At 37.3% G+C, this 22,500-nt stretch overlaps 1 protein-coding gene across 2 annotated transcripts in view; it reads left to right on the top strand.

Moving 5' to 3' along the window:
* Window positions 1-22,500, top strand: part of LOC135212630 (cytosolic carboxypeptidase 1-like) — a 207,378-nt gene that overhangs the window by 24,828 nt on the left and 160,050 nt on the right. For both annotated transcript variants that reach the window (XM_064246222.1, XM_064246221.1), the window contains exon 2: window positions 16,863-18,771. In XM_064246222.1, the coding sequence (XP_064102292.1) occupies window positions 18,642-18,771 (130 nt within the window). In that variant the 5' untranslated portion in view covers window positions 16,863-18,641. The remainder of the gene's footprint in view (window positions 1-16,862; window positions 18,772-22,500) is intronic.

Consider the following 22,500-nt stretch of genomic DNA (forward strand, 5'->3'; position numbering starts at 1 on the left):
TAATGAAATACTGAGCCAGCACTCTCTCACGCGTCGGCATTTGTGACGTCACGCGTTTCAGTGGCACTATAACATAACACTGCCTTGTCTTTTGGCACCTGTGCCCAGGGGCGAGTGCCAGCTCCTCTTTATTGTATAGATTATTTGGCCACATGCGATACACGGTACTTTGCATCCCTGCTGTTTGGTTGTTTGTGTGTGTATGTGGTGGTTCGGGATACATTTAGACTATACATGTATTGTATCAATAACATTCAGACTATACATATTTTGTATCAGTAACATTCAGACTATACACGTATTGTATCAATAACATTCAGACTATAAATGTTTTGTATCAGTAACATTCAGACTATACATGTTTTGTATCAGTAACATTCAGACTATACACGTATTGTATCAGTAACATTCAGACTATACATGTTTTGTATCAGTAACATTCAGACTATACATGTTTTGTATCAATAACATTCAGACTATACACGTATTGTATCAGTAACATTCAGACTATACACGTATTGTATCAGTAACATTCAGACTATACACGTATTGTATCAGTAACATTCAGACTATACAAGTATTGCATCATTAACATTCAGACTATACACGTATTGTATCAGTAACATTCAGACTATACACGTATTGTATCAATAACATTCAGACTATACATGTTTTGTATCATTAACATTCAGACTATACACGTATTGAATCAATACACTGAGGCTATCCTTATATTAATACGTTCAGGCTATACACGGTACTGTATGAATACGTTCAGACTACACAGGCATTGTATTAATAACATTCGAACTATTCAAGTATTGAATTAATACACTATGGCTATACACATATTATATTAACACATTCAGGCTATACACGTACTGAATCAATAAGTTCAGACTATACAGTCATTGTATTGATAACATTCAAACTATACACGTATTGAATTAATACACTCTGTCTATACACGTATTATATTAACAGATTCAGGCTATACACGTATGATATCAAAACATTCTGACTATTCGTGTTTGTATTAATACGTTCAAACTAAACACGCATTGTATTATAACTTTCACGCTCTGCACGTGTTGTCTTAATACTTTCTTATTGTCTTGTAAGTGTTTATAATGTATGATGAGAGAGAGAGAGAGAGAGAGAGAGAGAGAGAGAGAGAGAGAGATTTTAGGTTAAATCTTGCACAAAGATAATACATTGTAGTCTGTGGGTCACACCTACTTCGTGTAAGGTGTGTATAACTGAGAAACGTGTATTTGCACATGTGCATATGTGTTAAACATATGAATGCTTTAGTGTGTAATGAATGTACGAATATGAGCACCTTTCGTTATTGTCATTATAACAATCATCAAGTCTTTATGGAAGAAATGCAGTCAGATGTACTCATTTTCATTTTCACAGGGTTCAGGAATAAGTTCTAATTGTTTCTCTTATTTTTATTCGGGAGGCGTTCGTTCTTTAAATATTTTTCTAATTAGTATTTGTTGATTTTGCGTTTTAGTTTCTCCTCCTCTTCCATAAGTCATCAAGCTTCCAGCAGCTACCTTACATATTATTATCTCTTGGGTTTTATTTTTCATATTTCTAACGCTGGTGATTTTACGTTGAACCTTCGACTATAAGTTTTCCTGTGCAGTCTCTATCTATCTATTACACGTTTTTTCATTTGTTATTACATGTACCTTTGGTCTCTCTCTCTCTCTCTCTCTCTCTCTCTCTCTCTCTCTCTCTCTCTCTCTCTCTCTCTCTCTCAGATGAGCTCTAATGCGCCAAGATAATCAAGGAATAAGTTTCGAGATTACACGAATATGCAAACATATTAAAAGTAATTCCGTGCAAGTAATTAACCAAACCTCCTTTGGAAGTGAAAAATTATTCGCTGGGGAGGGAATGAGTATCACGACAGATTCTTTCTTGAGAGAGAGAGAGAGAGAGAGAGAGAGAGAGGAAAATCCTCATCAATATTTTTATTACCGTATTGATTAGTATTGTTACCCCAACGTTCCTTAATCCGTTCCCTGGTTCCGTTTCTGTGAATCTTATTGTCTTCATTCTATTCTTTATTGTCTTCATTCTATTCTTTCGTTTCCTTCGAGTCTGGGCTAGAATTGGCTCCAGAATACCCTTCCCATCAGAATACGAATATTAAGCAACTCAAATCCCCGAAGCTTTCATCAGTCAGTGTCGTTTATTTTCCTTATCACCGGTCAGTTCTGATTTTATATTATCGCAGACATCACGGTTCTACGTTCCATTGAGATGTCTTGTCTTTCACGACAAGTTTTTTTTATTGTCCTCATTATTATTATTATTATTATTATCATTATTATTATTATTATTATTATTAGTAGTAGTAGTAGTAGTAGTTAAGTAGTAGCGGTTAATATAATTTTTTAGACTGTTTTTTTTCCATAGACTCTCCCTGATTTCCTTCTTTTCATTATTAACCCTTCCCCCCCATCCTTTCCCCTCCCCTCCCCCTTTCCCTTCCCTTCTTCCTTTCCCTTTCCCTCCCTTTCTTCCCTTCCCATCCCCACATCTTTCCCTCCATCTCCCCAATCCCTTCTTCATCTCCCCTTCCCTATTTATCCTTGCTCTTCTCCCTTCCCACCCTCCCTCCTTTCCTCCCATCCCCTCCCCTCCCCTCCCCTTTACCTTTCCCTTCCCTCTCCCTCCCCCACCCTTCACCCTTCACTTGCTGTCTTTACATCTCCCCTCCCCTCCCCTCTATTTCCTGCCCTTCCCCTGCCCTCCCTTCACTTTCCCCTCCCTTCCCTCCCCTCCCCCCAGCCCTCCCCCTCCCCTCCCCTTCCCCTTCCTCCCCTACCCTTGCCCCCTCCCTTCACTTCTCTTTCCTCCCCCTTCCCCCTCCCCCTCACCTCCTCCCCTTCCCCTTCCCTCCCCCATCCCTCCCATTCCCTTCCCTCCCAACTCCCCTCCCCTTATCCTGCCCCTTCCCCTTTGCCCTCCTTCACTTCTCTTTCCTCCCCTCCCCTCCCAACCCCTCCCCTCCCCTCCCTTTCCCCCCTTTCCCTTCCCTTCCCTTCCCTTCCTTCCCTCCCATTCCTCCTCCTCCCTCCCCCCCTCCCCGTTACTTCCTAATTATATGTGATAGCAACCACAGCACACCTGCAATCAGCCGAGATTACCTTTCCTCTTCCTTCTTCATTACGCCTAATTAGTAACTTATGAAGGGAGTTGCTTCTTTTCTTCCGTTGAGGAGGTTCGCATTTCTCCCTTTACTACTTCTTCTTCTTCTTCTTCTTCTTCTTCTTCTTCTTCTTCTTCTTCTTCTTCTGTGGCCTATTTTTATGTCGGGAGGTTTCTCGTCGAAGGGTACATTTTCATATGTTGACCTGCGTGTTTTGCAAATTTCATGCATATGTTATTTCATTAGCCTTACTTATACGTGTAAGGATGCATACATTATGTAGGCATTATATGTATTTGTGTATGTAAGCATATATATATACATATATATATATATATATATATATATATATATATATATATATAATGTTTATAATGGTGTATAAAAATTGGGAATGTTTAATGAGGCAGCTTATGTTTGTTGTTTGAATTGTATTTTTTTCACCCCTGGTGATGATGTATGAGATATATATTATATATCATAACATATATATATATATATACATAATATACTATATAATATATATATATATATGTGTGTGTATCATTATAAATAATTAATAATATATATATATATATATTTTATATATATAAGTTATAATGGTGTATTAAAAATTGAAATTGGGTTTAAATTGAGGCAGTTATGTTGGGATTGATTTCACCTCTTGGTGATTTATGAAAATATATATAATATTAATATATAAATAAAATTATATATATAATATATTATATATATTATATATATATATATATAATATATATATTATTATTATAGATTATATAATAAATATAAAATATATATATATAGAATATATTATATATAATATATATAAAATTATATATAATATATTTATTTTATTTTATAATTTAATTTTTTTATATACAGATATAACATCATAATATATATATATATAAATATATTATTAATATATATTATTTATATATCCCTTTCTCTATTGTGTCTCATTGATTTAGGTCAGGTCAACAGGTTGACACATCTTACATCGCAACACGTGAATAGATCTCGTCCAGGAAACCTTGAAAAACTTTTTGCCATGACTCTAGACCTGTCCAAAGGTCTAGGAAGTTGATATACGCGTGCAACGTTGCTTACTGAGCCTCCCCTTCATGATGTCTTCATGACTTGATGCGAGATTTCTGACCACGCAGGCTCTTTTTTTTTTTCTTTTGTTTTTGCATGACTACCTTATTACAGCGCCTCAGTGGCGTGATCGGTATGGTCTTGACCTGCCACCTCGATGGCCGCGAGCTCGATTGTCGGGTATTCCATCGATGTATTAACGATGTGTATTTCTGGTGATAGAAGTTCACTCTCGGCGTTGTTCGGAAGTCACGTAAAGTCGTTGGTCCCGTTGCTGAATAACTGCTGGTTTCATGCCACGTAAAAACCCATACATACAAACAAACAAAATATTTTAATACAATTCTTGTCTTTTAATATTTTACTACATTTTTGTATACCTATTTATTCATTTGCATCTTTATTTATTTGTTTGTTCATTTATCTGTTTTCTAATAGCTGATCGCCTCCTTCTATAGGTATTTCCCATTACATTATATAACTACTGCCCAATGAACTCCCTATTCTTTGGAAGCTTCAATTTCAAGTCAGTGGCCTATGTGGGCTAGTACCATATGAATAGGGTTAGTCTTCTGAATGAATAATAATAATAATAATAAGAAGAATAATAATACTGTTAAAGAGAATGGCAGAATCAAGCGAGTTGATTTTATATATTGTTTTTTTTTTATATTTTTCTTACAATTCGCTTCTCAGGCTCAGCGATGTTTCTGAGTAGTTGGCCAATATTCATATTGGACATTTCTAAAAATTATAAAAATGCTGAAGGCGATCCTGTTTTAATAAAATAAAAGATCACCTTCAGCATTTTTATGATTTTTAGAAATTCCCAATATGAATGTGGACCAGTTACTCAGAAACTTAGCTGGGCCTTAGGAGTAAATTGTAAGAAAATTAGATAAAACAATATATAAAATCAACTCGCTTGATTCTGCCATTCTCTTTAACAGCATTTGCCTAAAAGAGGGTCTTCTACCAAAATAATAATAATAATAATAATAATAATTATAAAGGAACCTTGAAAAAAACTAGATGCCGAAATAGCTCCAGGACTCAGAGAAGAGTGTGCCTCTAGAAAAAACAGCACGACAATAATAAAGGAACTAATAATAATAATAAATAACACTTAAAATCCATCCGCCTTGAACCAGTTTTTTTATTTTTTTTTTTTTCTTCACTGTTGTAACGCTCCCTCCATTGTTTGACCGTCAGTAGGACTGAAGAGGGATACGGAGCAGTATCCGAAAGTCTCTCCTTGTATTTTTACCATTGCACAATGATATATTTTAACACTACTGTGGCTTTTGATTGTCAATAATAATAATAATAATAATAATAATAATAACAAAGGAACCTTGAAAAACTAGATGCTGAAATAGCTCCAGGACTCATGTAGAAGAGTGTGCTCCTAGAAACAGCACACAGTAAGAAAAGTGATGGACTCCAAAGGAGGCAGGATGCAACCCGGAACCCCACGCTATGAAAACCACCTAGTCGAATAGGATGACTCTGATAGACATAAAAAATAAATAAATAATTAAAATAAAAAAAATAATAATATTGTTGTTAAAGCTACAAATGTTCCGGTGATGATGTACTACATCATAATAACCTTAATTAAAGGATAAAGGTCATGAGAGGTAGCTAACTTAAGTCTATGACATTAAATCCATAATCTGTAAAAATAGGAAACATCTGTAGTCACTAAATGTAGGTTTTTTAAAAGTGGTGCCCAAACCTTTGAAGTTCGTGACATCTAATATCCTCAACTATGCAAAATCACTGAGTGATGTGTTACCAATGCGTAGCAAGTCACGAATTGCGGCCACCGGTTTATCGACAAAGTCTGAGCCTCTTAGGAAACCTAGACCTATAAATTCTAATAAGATGATTGTTGACCTACCTTCACTTATTCGCTTCCCCAGATATGAAGAGAAGTTGTTACTATCCTTACAGATATGGAAGAGATTAGTAAGCGGTGTACTCAGTACGGTATGAGACTCGACTGAAAAACTAGTATTTTGTAACTTTCCGATCTTGCACCGTCCTTCTTCTCTTTCATAGGTAATATTTTACTTATTGATTCAAAGGTTGACGATATTTGGTTTTACCTTCGACTCCAAATGTTCATCTTTACAGCATTTGAAAATATGTCGTGTAATGTTGCCAGAAAACTAGATATAGTTCGTAAGGCTTCCTTTACATGCAGAGTCATGATACTGTCTTCTGGGTTGACTGAACAGCTTCCCTATTATGAGATACAAAGCCTCTTAACTTCTTGATCATGGTAAATGTGTCTGTTCCAGATGCAAGCCGATGAAAGAGTGAGAATGACAAAAAGTACTTTCGGGAGAGTCAGAACAGTACTCGACTGTACCCAGACATTATGAAAGGGTGGATCTGCTAGGTGATTTGTATGCAGATGTAGTTGACAGATATAGAGATGGTGTCGTCAATTGATACAGAGTTCCTGAAGTATACAAGAATTGGAGTCTGGCGAGAAAGTTTGGGAAACTGCCTGAATGTGAGACATACTTGGGAAAGATAAAATGGTGACTAAAACGGATGTGTTGGTGAGAAGAGGAGTGGGTGGAGTTATAGCTGATCATTGTATGGTTGAAGTTAAAATCAAACTAGATACAAGTGGAAACTGTTGGATAGAAATGTAGCATTATATAAAATTAAGATAAGTGAGTTTCATAAGAAGGAAAGGGAAAGAGAATATTAAGAGAACATGGACGAATTAAGGGCTACTGTTGAAGACAAAGAGGAAGAGTTCGAGAAGTTACTGGCTTGATGGAGTGAACAGATGTTTGAATGAAATGGCCCTTATATGCAGGAAGGGCTTTTGGTTCTTGAGGGCACTTAGACAACTGTTTTTATTAGTGGTTCCTCATTGGTAATTTCGGAAGTTTCTGTAGATACACATTCTTGATAAATAATTATTTCAATTACCATTAAGTCCAGCATGAAAAATTAAATTCTAATAGTTGCTAATCCCCGTAGTCTTACTTACCACCAGCTACATAATCCACTGCTTAGGTCAGTGGTTTTCAACCTGTGGGCTGTGGGCCATGGGCAGTTATGAGGGGAGCCGATGCCAGGGGCATCTTCAAAATAATATTTGAAAAAATGAAAAATGTATAAATAATGAAGAGCAAAATAAACAAGCAAAAAGATATACCCGGTATATATAATGCAGAGAGACGAGAGAGAGGATAGCGAAAGAGAGAGAGACCGGGGTATGGGAGAAAGATGGAGGGGGAGGAGTAGACGGATGAGAGAGGGATGGGGGAGAGAAATGGGGGAGGAGGTGATGTGGGGTTGGAGATGGAGGAGTGGCGTGAGTTGGAGAGGAGATAGAGAGAGGGACCGCGAGGATGATGGAGGACGGAGAGGCGCACCGCGGAGAGAGGAGGAGGAGGTGAGAGAGAGAGACGAAGAAGAGAGCGGGGAGAGAGAGAGAGAATGCTTTATCATAATTCTGTTATCATCATTACACAATTCTGAATGACAGTGGGCTATGAGTATTTAGGGTGCCAAAAATAGGTTAGGGGCACAAAATGGTTGAAAGCTGCTGGCTTAGGTCAACAATGGCACCGCAGGATTCAGTGGAATTGTCCTAAGAGTACCTGGGGGAAGACGGGGTTGGGGGGGGGGGAGTTGGGGGGGTGGGGGGGGGGGGAGGGGGGGGCTGAACTCAAGAACCTATCACTGCCGGGTGAAAGTCCTCAATTAGCGAGGAAGCGGAAGAGGAGCGTCTTAAAATGATCATTTTCCAGAGTCCTTTCCTCCACTAAGAAAAAAATATCTAAGAAAAAAAAAATTACTTGACGAAAATCTTGGTAAATCTTGGAGCCCCAGATCAGAAGAAAAATGTGGCTACTAAGATTTTAATTTTATTTTAACCCTTGTGTTTTGATTGTAGCTACATCCTATAAGATTTTATTTTTATTTTAACTCCTATTTTTTGATAGTAGCTACATCAGCGTATTTACTGAAGTGGATTAATCTGTGTTAATTGTATTAATTGGAATGTATTAATCTATGTTGGTGTGTGTGTATGTGTGTGATATGTGTATTCTTGCCTACTTTTGTTAATTTTAATGGTAAATATCATCCTTGATATTATTTCCAGCGCTTAATTACCAAGTAGGTCCAACCGCTTGACCTTATATTATATTCCAATATTATATTATAATATTATTATATTATACTAGCAAACAGCCGTTAAACAGTTATAACCGTTTTCCTTGAAGTTTCACTAACATAACGCCCATTAGAGGCGGGGGAGTGGGGTGGGGGGAGGGGTTAGGATGATACCCCTTTATAAACCATCTTAGGGGTGCCCACTATAACCCTGCCAAGTTTCATGCCCATCGGACCAGTCGTTTTGCCTTGATTGAATGACAGGTGGACGGACATACATAATGCCCGTTATAGTAAGATATTAATATATTGTAATTCATAAATATTATATTATATTACATTCCAATGCAGTCCAATAAAACAGAGGCGAAACTGGATTATCCGCGGCCTTGTCTTTAGTAAATTATAGCAACTGCGGTTGAAAGAAGATGCTGTTTTTCAAGACTTTAAGAAACTTTGTTGGAAATTTGCGTAGAATTCGATGCCGTCAGCGGGTTTCAATTCCAAAATAGTCCTGTGTGCCGACTATAAAAGTTTGGGTTTTATCTTTATGCGGTCGTGAATTTTTTTTTTTCAGAACGCTTATGACCTAAATCTTTGAGGTTAACTTACTCCAACTATTTTTTTGTTTCTAGTGAAGGAGCATTTTTTTTTTCTTGTGAAATAACACTCATGTTCCGCTTATGCTTTGTAGATGGCGGAAGTTACGCAGATTAACAGAGATATTCGGCACCATTTTCCATTTTGTTTTCCTTTTGTTACGTGAAATGTAGGCTACCTGGTAGTCTATCCGAGTTAATTAAAATTGCTTTGTATATATATACGTCTATTATATAAATAAAGGCAAAATCCACGAAGGAAAGTGAAACAATTGAGTGGTGCTAGGCCTTTCGACTTACTGCCCTTTACTTAGCTAAGTAAAAGACAGTATGTCGAAAGGCCTAGCCTCACTCCATTGTTGCACTTTCTTTCTTGGATTTTGCCTATTTATATATTCATCACGTTCCATATTTTCGCGATTCAGTAATACATACGCATATATATATATATATATATATATATATATATATATATATATTAATAATATATACATATACATATGTTATGATATATAAATTATATACTATATAAATATCATCATATATTATATATACTATATATATTATAGATATTATACATATTCGGCAAGGAAATATTAGGCACATAAAATTTATGAAAACTCCTAAACTGTGTATACTCTTATATCATATATATATATATATATATATATATATATATATATATATATATGTAATTTATATGTATACATATATATATATACATATGTATATAATATATATATATATATATATATATATATATATATATATAGATATATATATATATATATGTATACATACATATAAGATATATACTATACTATATATATATATATATATATTATATATATATATATATAATATATATTATATATATATATATGTGTGTGTGTGTGTATATATATAATATATGTGTATATATATATATATATATATATATATATTTATATATATATATATATATATGATATATGATATAAGAGTATACACAGTTTAGGAGTTTTCATAAATTTTATGTGCCTAATATTTCCTTTGCCGAATTGTATATACTTAAAAGACGGCACTATAACGTACTACATGTTTTCAAGTACATCTACTTGCAGATGTCTACGTATTATACTTGAGTTTAGTGTAAAGAATAAACAACCCCCCCGCCCTCCAAAAAAAGGCAGTGTAATGAGGGTTTTCCCAGCGTGACTAGATAATATCCAACATCGTTATAATTTTAAGTATGATCCCCAGTCGACTCCGCCATTTGTTATGAAGTAAATCCAGGAATTATCACGTGTCGTCTGGTTACGAAAAGGAGGGGGCCCGGGGGGGAAGCTCCGTGACCGCTTAGCATTAGTGCCTAATCCCGCTGACCGTCCGAAAAACTAAAACTTATAAAATCGTGTCTCTTCGTTGCCTGAGCTTCAGAATAACGGCCTGGTATCCCGCTGTTTGTGGTTCGAAGAACACCGGGGCTTTTTAAGCTGAACGTAAATACTTGCGGAGGTTTAATGCCCAAGGTAAAAAGAAGTGCAGTGACTCGTGGATTTGTGTACGCGAAGAATGCGATCCCAAATCAGAGGATTTCGGTCGCACGACGACTGCGAAACTTATCACGAGAGTTTTAAAACTCCCTGCTGCAATATTAGTAAATGCGGCAGAGGAGATGCTTTGGAAAGTCATTTCGTGCTTACTGAACTGGAGCGTTTAGACCGATATCTCCGCGCTCGACGAGTTTCTTTTTTTTGTCGGGTAACCTGAAACAGGGTTTACAGAGCGAGTGTAATGACGCGTCGGTCTAAAGTTTTGGCTGTCCTAAGTTGGTGCGCGCCCACGCGACTCTGCTCCCATCTTCAATGTTGTTTTCATTCTTAAACATAATCACAGTTTATATGTTTGAGAATAAATACTTCTTCTTCTTCTTCTTCTTTACCTTCAGCTTTTCCCATTTCTATATGGGGTCGCGGTTTCTAGTCAACCTTCTCCATCTTTCTCTGTCCTGAACATCTTGTTCTCTTAGACCCTTTTCCTTCATGTCATTCAATAATTTATCTTTCCACCTGAACTGTGGCCTTCCCCTCCCTCTTCTGCCCTCCACCTCCATGTTCATAACCCTCTTACATACGTGTTCATCTTCTCTCGTTCATGACACGACCAAACAATTTGGGTCTTCTTTCCTGAGCCTTTTTTTTTTTTTTTTTTTTGAAACCTGAGAATAAATAGTATATGCCGGAAAATATGTTCATGATTATAGAAATTAACAGATCACAGAGCGGTTGGTGTGGGAAAGAATTTGAATTTTAATTTGGTCAGGTATCCACGCACTTGGACAAGAAGAAGAAACGTTTTCAGGATGACATTCGCTTCACCGGATTATGTGAACCACCAATAACCAGTCAGTGAACTGATAACTCCCATCATCATTAATATGCATTTTTTTTTTAGAATAAAGAATCCAGTATTCCTAAATATACAGAATTTGTTAAAGTTAATCAAAGATAAACAGCAGAGACGCGTGGCGCGTATACCGAAGTTAGGCGAGCAAAAACTAACAAACTGCCACGTCATTACCTGCGGTCTGTAGTCCTATAGTAGATTCACATCAGCCGTGCATTTGATGTCTAGTCCAGTCCCTCACGACGCTCCTGATTGGCTGTTGATAAGCCAATCACGGGGCTGGAAACCTTCAGTCTCTCTCGAGAGTTCACATAGGTAAGATGTATGTTCCACCTCTCTTGTGGGATACGTCTTTCAAAAGTATCCCTCAGGAGAGGTGGAACAAAGATCCTACCCATGTGAACTCCCGAGAGAGACTGAGAGTTTCCAGCCCTGTGATTGGCTTATCAACAGCCAATCAGGAGCGTCGCAAGGGACTGGCCTAAACATTCAAATCCACGGGTGATGTGAATCTACTATAGTTTCAGATCACCCGATTGAAAAGAAAATCGTCGAGCGCAGAGACATCCGTCTATAGTACATTCCTAGCGCCTCAGCGGCGTGGTTGGTATGGTATTAGCGTCCCACCTCGGTGGTCGCGGGTTCGATTCTCGGCCATTCCATTGAGGAGTGAGAGATGTGTATTTCCGGTGATAGAAGTTCACTCTCGACGTGGTTCGGAAGTCACGTAAAGCCGTTGGTCCCGTTGCTGAATAACCACTGGTTCCATGGAACGTAAAAACACCATACAAACAAAATATAGTACATTCCACTTCAGTGAACTTAAATCGAGTTCAAAAACATCTCCTCCTTCGCATTTCGTATCCTAACCAATCCACGTGACAGATTTCGCAGTCGTGTGACCAAATGTCTTCTGGTCTGGGACGGCATGGCATTCTTCACGTACACAAATCCACGAGTCACTGCACTTTTACCTTGGCAATAAAATCTATGCTTGTTTTTTTTTTTTTTTTTTTTTTTTGTCGTTCAGCTAATGCCCCTGTTTTCTACAAAGTCACAGCAGCAGCAGGCGTACAAACCCGTTATTCTAAAGCCTGGAGAACGAAAAAGACTGAATTCTCTCCTTCTCGGAGAAATTCTGAGGCACAAGTCAAAGTATGTCATATACTCTGAATTTGGAGAGCTGTTTAAAAAATGCTATATATACAAAGATGTACACTATATACTATATGTGTGTATTTATGTATATGCACGGAGTTTGCCCCAGTTGTGAGATATATATATAATATATATACTATATATATATATATTATATAATATATATATATATATTATATATGTATGTATGTAGTATGTAATGGTATTGTATTATGCTGTTTATACATATACATATATAACTAAATATTTAATTAGATATATGTATTAATAATAATATAAATATATATAATATAATATTATATATATATACATATATATATCTTACATTATATTTTATGAAAGTATTTCAACTTAAATCTTGTGTTATATTTGAAACGCACCTCAATTAGTTATACTGTAAAGAGGCGTTGGCGATGAACACGTCTGCGAGCGTTAATAACTCTGTATGATAATATAATTTGCCCCTAAGTATTTCAATGCCTGGCGTCTGGGTGACGTTGCTAAGCATTCGAATATCACCAGGTGTCTCGTTGTTGCCGTGCTAATTATATATACTCAGGGTGCGTGTTGAAATTAATGTGCAAATTTAGTGAAGACGCGTAGGTTTACGATGAAACGAAAAGAGCAGTTTGTTTGCTTTAGCGAGATTTAGCAATTAACTTGTCGCATATTCGTGACCTTGAGTTTAATTCATCGCTTCAGTGTTTGATGTTATTCTTACTGAATAGGTAGTTTCGAACTTTAGATTATAATATTTGTTTGAACGTCTTATATATATGATATATATATATTATATATATATATATATATATATATATACTATTAATTATATATTATATATACACACATATACAGTTTACAATATAGTTTCATACTTGAGGTTTGTAACTTTTACTCAAACGAATACCATTTTAGATTAATTTCTATCTACTCTTATTAATGATAATGAAAGTATAGATGAGATTAACGATATCTTTAATATAAGTGAAATTATTATTATTAAAGTAATATTGTTGTTGGTTGTCATTTTATTTACAAGTTGCGGGTTTTTTTTATGAAAATTTACATCAGGAGAGAAAAAGCATATATAATAATCTATAATATATATATATATATATATATATTAATATTAGTGATAGATATATGATATATATATAATATTATATATGGTATCTATATATTATGTTCTATATATATAATTTATATATATAGTATATATAATTATTATATAATATATAATATATTATATATTCTTAGATATATATATATATAAATATAATGATGATATATATATATATATATATATATATATATGTATAATATATATATACATATATATAATATATATGTATCTATATATATATAAATATAATATATTATATAATATAATATTATTTTTTCTATCCTGATGTAAATTTTCATTAAAAAAGCCACAACTTGTAAATAAAATGACAACCAACAACAAAATTACTATAATTATAATTTTACTTTCATTTTACAAATGTCATCCTTAATCTTATTTATATTATCGTTATCATTAATAAGCGTAGATAGAATTAATTTACAATAGTATTCGTGTGAATAAATTAACATATCTGTGTGTGTGTGTGTGTGTATACTGTGTGTTTTTATGTATATGTGAAACCTAAATGCAGATATATTAATTCATATCCTTCAAATTTTACATCAGAGGGAGAGAGAAAAGCAGTATCCCTATAAACTAAATGAAAATATTGATGTCCTTCATGGTGGACTCTGTAAAGAATTTGTTGTCATTCTTTTGCATACAGTCTTGGTATGTAATCCTCACGCTATCTCATTGCAGACCCTACCATGATATAATCCGGTAAGTCAAAGAATATCATGGGCTAGCCTTAAAACTATATTCTTGACCTTGCAACCCGCCGCGAACATCGAATCGTGACGTCATACTTGTGCCTTCAACGGCATTCTCAGTGTTAGGCCTATGCATTCCAAGGTGGTTACGCTTAACCACTCGTGTTTTCCGAATGGATGGAAAGCGTGATTTCTCCCGTCATGCTCAGCGCGTTTCAGACAAACAGACGATTTATAAAAGAATTGGCCTAAGAAGTATTTTGAGGCTTAGTAACGTAACTTGGAATGATTCGTTAAAGAATGGCTTGTCCAGTCATTTGTTCCGTTGCTCTTGCTAGCCTGAAAGCCATTTTTTAAAAAAATTTCTGTATAACCAAGGGAACTTTAATTTGATATGATGGTTCTGGTCAAGCTACCATAATAAAGTAATTTTGATACGTTTGATATGAATTGAATTGAATATAGAATTCAGGCCAAAGGCCAATCACTGGGACCAATAAGGTCATTCAGGAAAAACCTCGCAGTTGCACTATGCATCAATTGTTAGCAGAGGGTGGAAAGTAAGGTGGAAGAAAGATATGAAAGGAGGTACAGTAAAAAGGAGCGAAAGGGGTTGCAGCTGGGGGCCGAAGGCACGCTGCAAAGAACCTTAAGTAATGCCTACAGTGCACCGCATGAGGTGCCCTGACAGCGCTACCCCCCTACGGGAGATACGTTTGGTATGAGAGCTGTGCTTAAGTCAACTCTGAAATATCAAACTATCTCAAACGTAGAACAGTTAGTGGACAAAAACCTCTTTCAACAAAACACAAATGGCTTTTAAATCGAATATCATCGGTAATGTCTGCTCTGTGATATTTGATACCTTCCTAACAATAGTCTCAACGAATAAGTATTCCATGTTTTAGAGTTGTTTTTGAACGAACGCATTGTGGTGAAAGTCGTTGGAGCTAAGTTGAGCAAACATGTTTAGCTAAACGGCTTTGGGGTCCCAAGTGTGGAGGCATGTTTATTTACCATGCCAACGATCCATAGTCTCGCTGATCACTGTATTCAGTATTGAATAGCCGTCAACGGAGACTGAATTAAGGAAGCACTCTAGATAGATAGCCAGGATGACCATCCTTTTGAAATTTGAGTCTAATTCATCTCAAGAAAATCATAACCAGAACTGATCATGAAATACCGGAGTCACTGGGGATGACCTTAATGGAAACCTTGTATACGAACCAGCGCCTCAGTGGCGTGGTCGGTATGGTGTTGGCGCACCACCTCGGTAGCCGCGAGTTCGATTCTCGGGCATTCCATGGAGGGGTGAGAGATGAGTATTTCTGGTAAAAGAAGTTCACTCTCGACGTGGTTCTGAAGTCACGTAAAGCCGTTGGTCCCATTGCTGAATAACCACTGGTTCCATGCAACGTATAAAAACACCATACAAACAAACAAAAACATATTACGAACCCTGGTTTGGGGTTAACCTACATGCATTAGAACGGAGAAGTCGATAGTTTGTCCGTAATCAAAGAGACACGGGTAACATATGTATTGTGATTACAACTGGGGAACTCAATTAGCTTATTAGATGGAGCCGGTATTTGCGTGATCGTATATTGCAGTATGGTCATTACCTGCATTACCTGTGTAATAGTGTATCATTCCCTTGTATGTATAATATATATATATATATATATATATATTTATATATATATATATATATATATGTAGTTGTATATATATATATAGATATATATATATACATACATACATATATATATATATCTATATCTATATATATATATATATATATATATATATGTGTGTGTGTGTTTGTAGTGTGTGTGTATATATGTATATATATATATATATATATACTATATATGTATAGTATGCATACATACACTATAGTGTGTATGTGTATATACGTACACGCATATAATCTTTAGGCAACCATCGATGTAGTGGGCTGGTTCATGCTCAAAAACTGATCAGTGGTGGTCATGTGTATGATAAATGAGACACTTGATATTTTTAGAGCATTTGATTTCGTGATATTGGGAATTAGATGTTAATGAAATGTGGTTTGAATAATATATATATATATATATATATATATATATATATATATATATATATATATATATATATATATATATATATATGTGTGTGTGTGTGTGTGTGTGTGTTATGTGTGTGTGTGCGTATGTGTGTGTGTCTGTGTGAGAGAGAGCGAACGCACGCTAGTACGATACTTGAGATTTTAGTTAAATATAAACCATTCATTGCAAATAATTTATAACTGTGGCATGTCCCTCTTGTCAATATGAGATTGTGTCAGAATGGAAAACAAATCCTATTAGAGAGAGAGAGAGAGAGAGAGAGAGAGAGAGAGAGAGAGAGAGAGAGAGAGAGAGAGAGAGAGAAAGGTATATATTGATTAGTGTCGTATCATGTCTTTGCAGATGGGACTGCGGCGGGTCGGCTCAGCTGTGCGGCCGTACCCATGAGGAGGAACCCGGCGACTGAAGGAGCCACTGCTGGTATCAGCGTTAGTTTCAACGGGCGGCCTCTTCTCTTCCCCTCAGCAACTCTTTCCCTCTCGCTCGAAGGCCTTTCTCGCAAGTCTCGCCCTCGTCGTCTCCTCCTACTTCAAGAAAACCAGGTTAACTGCTGCTGCTGGAGCAGTCTTCATTCGTCAGGTCGTCGTCTTATGTTCAGTCGGAAGGCGTTGCCACGTTTCGTACTAGTGGCAGCTTTGATTTGATGAAGTTTTATTATTATATAAATAAATATCTGTCGGAACTGCAATTCTAATAGTTTATGAACAGTTTGATGGCGCAGGGAAAGGTGCGGTCTTGATTTGAAGTCATTCGTTCATTGCGTCCACAAAAACAAAATCTGGATAGAGCAAAGCTTCCAGTCTGTTTCTTAAGAAGAAGAAACTGTAAGTAAATAAAACAGTACGTGTTATAATCCGCATTAAATAGACTGCTATAACGTCGCAGTAACTTTACGAGAAAGAGATCCTGAGCCTTCATTTTGACACGAACTTCAAAGTTACAGCCATTTTGCGGGAAGCTGAAGGAAGTCGAGGGTTGGGAAATGTGCAGAAGATTTTTAGGGTACAAAAAGATCAAGGAAATTTGTCCCCTTTTTATGTAAAAGTAAAAATAAGCCACAGTGGTTTTAGGGAGGTTGTGAGAAAAGAAATATACGAGGCATTTTGGAATACATTTTGAAATCACCCTTAAGAATTCGAGATTTACAATCCAATAACACTTAATGCGAAAGTGCCATACCGAACGATAAATAATTTATATAATATTATTTCGAAAACTTTCTTATTTGTATATAAGAGTTTATGATATTTTTTGTTACGTCGTTCCCGTAGTGTACCCTCCTTAAGAGGTATTTTAAAGCGTTTAATTTCTGAAATGAAAGTACACGAGGTAATTGTAATGTTTGTGACAAGCTTTTAAAAACACCAGCAAAATAAGTCGAGAGTTGACTATATCCCTTAACAGTTAAAGTTGAGTTACAGTCGCCTATAGTGTGAAGTCTCCTTGCGTGTGGTAACCCTCCGTCCCCTTTTAGGCCTAAACGGTGATTTTATAGGCTGAGAACGCTTGAAACTGTTACCGTTATATGAAATATAGATAAGACAAAGTAGATAACTATATATATTTATACTCATCCGTCCTGTGTTGTTCGTGAAATTGTAGCGCATAGAGAGACATCGATTCCTTGCAAGAAAGTTATTGAAGTGGTCATCCTAGAGGTATATTAGAATAGGTAAAGAGTGCATGTATAATAAATCCTGCGAAAGTGTAAGCCTCGCATTCCTGTTTTAAACTGAAAAGTAGCCCTTATCCCCCCCTCACCCAAAGGTCCAAAGTATCCCTCGTCCAAACTTCCGTCCCGTTCCGTGTCCCTCGTCCGGAGGCTTAGAGAACTTAGCCTTGAAGATTAAGGCTACGCTGGAAATCACCAAGACTCTGCAGGTGACTAAGATTCGACTGGTGTCGAGCGCCTCGAAGCCCGGCTCCAGGAGGAGAAGCAGCCTAGACTCATCCACCTCTTCAACCGCCGGGAGCGACTGCTGTCACCCTTCCGGCAAGAGCCCTAAGAAGGGCCAGGACAAGAAGAAGAAGAAAGGGCGGCCCCACAAGAAGAAGAAGAAGGTAGAGGAGGAGAAGCCCTCGAGAACCACCTCCAACGGCAAGAGAAGTCCCAAGGCGAAGATGGCCACGGAAGAGGACCCGCTGTCGGTCACCCTTGACCGCCTGACGCAGGCCGTCGCTCAGCCTGTAGAAAATATGGACACCATCAAGACACTCATCTCGAGGCTGCACTCCAAGCTGAAGGTTCAGGGTGAGTACTACACTTTGCATTCGTGTTCATCACTTTTATTTCCAGGAGTGTGAGTCAAGGAAGAATTTCCATATGGGGTCGGCTCACGCTTTACGCGTGTCTGGTCACACATGTGCGCAAGCGCTTGTATGCTTATGTCTGGAGTTGCACATCTTGCTTGGTTGTGAAATCAGATACCTTGTCCGGGACTGTGTTGGTTTGTTCATCTTATGAGCTCTTCTTGGAAATGGAAATATTAGACAGGTTTGGTAGTATAATTGATTTAGACGTTTGTTATCAACTTCCTCCTTCATTAGGCCTATTTATTTAAGTCATTTCCTCCGTTGTTCATGTAGGAAGTATTTAATTTTGATTAGCATACTTTCGTCGTCATTTTCGTGACAGGTTATCCGTTCTCGTGTTGACAAAATGCCCCTAATTACACGCATTACCATATTCCTTATCAGTCGTTTCCCGCCTTTCCATCATGGCCGTGCAATTCAGACCAACCTTTGATATCCAAACCCCACCCCACCCCCCCTCATTTACCCCTCTCCCCTCTCTCCTCTGCCAACAGGTCCTAGTGGTTTAGGTTGTGTTTTTCATTCGTGCCATCATTTGTGGAGAAAAGGAATGACCTCTTATTTTGTTGGTTCATATCGTAGTCACGAAAACTTTATTGGATATTGGTATTCACTGGGATTCCAACTGACTGTGCGAACACGCTCTGCAAATACTTTGCAGTTTCTGCTAGCATGTCAACCCAGAGGAATTCGTTTGATCGTCGTTGCACTTGTAGGAAATGCGTTTGTTTATTTGTTTTATTTACTGATCACGATTCACCACGTGCTTGGTTCGAATATTTTGCTTTAGCTATTTAAAAGTATGCTCTTCACTTTTACTCCCCGACAAGATCGTTTTGCGTCAGAAACGTCATGTGACCTTCGTTTCGGTTTAGACCCAAGATTTTGGAGTTAGATTTGTTCTAAATAATTAGCTAAAAAAAATGTCCTCTCTCAGAACATGTTAGTTTCAAGAATGGAAACATATTTATGAATGGTTAATTGACCAATAAATGTCATTTTTCATGTGCTGTTGATTGCTCAAAATACATAGTGTGTTCGAAGTAAAGACTTGACGTAGACACTTGTTCTAGTTCGTATCCTTCGTTGATGTTCGGTTAACACTCAGATCATCCTTGATTATTACATTCTTGAATTAGAAATGGACGATGATGCGGAATAAGGGACATGTACAACGCAAGCACTCATTGAGAGAATTCGGACGACGCAGCAGTGGGGCCAATTGTAATGAGCAAGATATTTCCGTGGCCACAACTCATTGCACCTTCCCTGGTATTTACCAGAAGTTAAATTTTGTGGATTAGGGTAATTCAAGGTATGGTTTTATCAGTTTTCATCCAAATCAGTTCATGCGTCGTGGAGGTATTTCGTCACATAAACACACCAAGAGTCGTGAGTGGAAGGAGTACTTCCTCCCAGTAATATTGTTTGATGGAGTTTTATGGCGATACTATGGTAGATTTACATCACCCGTGCATTTGATGTTTAGGCCAGTCCCTTACGACGCTCCTGATTGGCTGTTGATAAGCCAATCACAGGGCTGGAAACTCTCAGTCTCTCTCGAGAGAGTTCGAATAGGCAGGATGTATATTCCACCTCTCCTGAGGGAGACTTTTGGAAGACTTATCCCTCAGGAGAGATGGAGCATACATCCTGCCTATGCGAACTCTCGAGAGAGACTGAGAGTTTTCAGCCCCGTGATTGGCTTATCAACAGCCAATCAGGAGCGCCGTAGGGGACTGGCCTAGACATCAAATGCACGGCTGATGAGTCTACTATAGTTACGCGGCCAAGTGGTTGATGTGGAAGATGCTGAACCAAACGTAACCTGTCCTGCGTTGTCAGCCTCCTTCTTTCTGCCTTATATCGGTTGTACTTACAGAAGGGTCATTGTGCCCCTCAGACTCTCCACGTCTTAAATTGCTTGTTAGGAAGTCCCAGACCGAGGAGGAACGCCGACGATGGAGTCAGCAAGAAATGAGGTCAAGTATTCCTCTCTGCTGAAACCCTTTGAGAGTTTGCCGCGTCAGAATGTCGGAAGCAAGAGAAATCCGTAGCACTGTGCATCATAGAGACTTTACGTGAGGTGTTCTGACGACGTCTTTGCGAGGTGCTCTGTGACGTCATCTTTTCGTTCTCTAGGTATTTTAGGGTTGCCGATAACAGAAGTCATTAACAGATGGGCTGTTGATAATATAGGATTAAACTTTAAAATTCATTTTGTGAAAATGATGCAAAAACGAGCTTAATAGCTAGCTCTTGCAGCTACCATAGAGTATGCAAAAAAAAAGCATGTTTTTAGGTTTTTTTTTTATACTAAATTCAGTCACAGAGAATTAAAATTCTCTCTCTCTCTCTCTCTCTCTCTCTCTCTCTCTCTCTCTCTCTCTCTCTCTCTCTCACGAATACAGATTAAAAGATACAGTTACCATGATTAAGTTTCACAGCGGTCAATTTAGCTCTCATGATGTGTCTGGTATTGACAAAATGAGTGCAAGCGACAGAGGGACGCTCTCTCTCTCTCTCTCTCTCTCTCTCTCTCTCTCTCTCTCTCTCTCTCTCTACACACACACACACACACTGATGGATCAGGGAGGACATGAATCTGCAATTTTCTCTACTGCTGCCTGCGGATTTTCCAAGTGATTCATCATGGGAGTTGTCTGGAGGTTTTTGTACTTCGATATGCAGAGAACGTCCCCTAATTGTCTTCTCTCTCTCTCTCTCTCTCTCTCTCTCTCTCTCTCTCTCTCTCTCTCTGCGTAGCGCAGTTGTAGTGCTCTCTCCCTTTCTGCCGGCGGGGCGTCCTTGCCTGACCTCGGAATCAGGAGTGAAAGGCGAAGGAGCGTTTCCTTCAAAATCCTGCGGGCTTCTGTTGACTTTTGCTGCATATCCTATATCCGGTTGTTAGTCGATTAACGTGGGTCGTCATTGGGAGGTCGAGTTGGATAAAAGAATGAAAAAGAAAAGAAGGTGTTAGTAATTAGAACTCCATCAAAATATATATCAGCGTATAATTGAAAAAATGGTGTGGATTGGAAATAAAAAGGTAATCCAATATCTATATATATTATATATATATTATTATATTATATATATATATATATATATATTATATATTATATATCATCATCATCATCATCATCATCATCATCATCATCATCATTTATAATAATAAAGAAATGAGATCCTCTCCCTACTAGGATAAAAAACTGTTTGTCAGGCAATTAATTCTGATATCTCGTGTAAGTAATTGGTCTCATCGAATATATCGATATATGATAATGTCCTGCGTGCTTTCACCCACAACTCGTTGTACGTCTGTGTGATTGAGTCGATTCGTGAAATACGATAACGCTCGCCAAAGGTTCCGGGGAAATCTGATCAATCAGACGGACGGACGGGTTTGGAGGGCAAGTTATGCACCGCGAATTCGTTGCATTTGACTTTAGTCTGATTTATCACTGGTGCATTATGCCTGGAGCTGATTCTTTCATGTTTATGCATCGTATTAGAGGTGTTTTCCTGTGGCGGTGGGAGGTGTTTTCTGTTTTTTATTTTTTATTTTTTTTACCATCATGCTTATTCGTCGTATTAGAAGTATTAGAGGTATTTTCTAGTATCAAGGGAAGTGTTTTTTTTTTTAATCATCATGCTTATTCGTCGT

The sequence above is a fragment of the Macrobrachium nipponense genome, chromosome 41 (assembly GCF_015104395.2).
Source record: "Macrobrachium nipponense isolate FS-2020 chromosome 41, ASM1510439v2, whole genome shotgun sequence".
NCBI lineage: Eukaryota > Metazoa > Arthropoda > Malacostraca > Decapoda > Palaemonidae > Macrobrachium > Macrobrachium nipponense.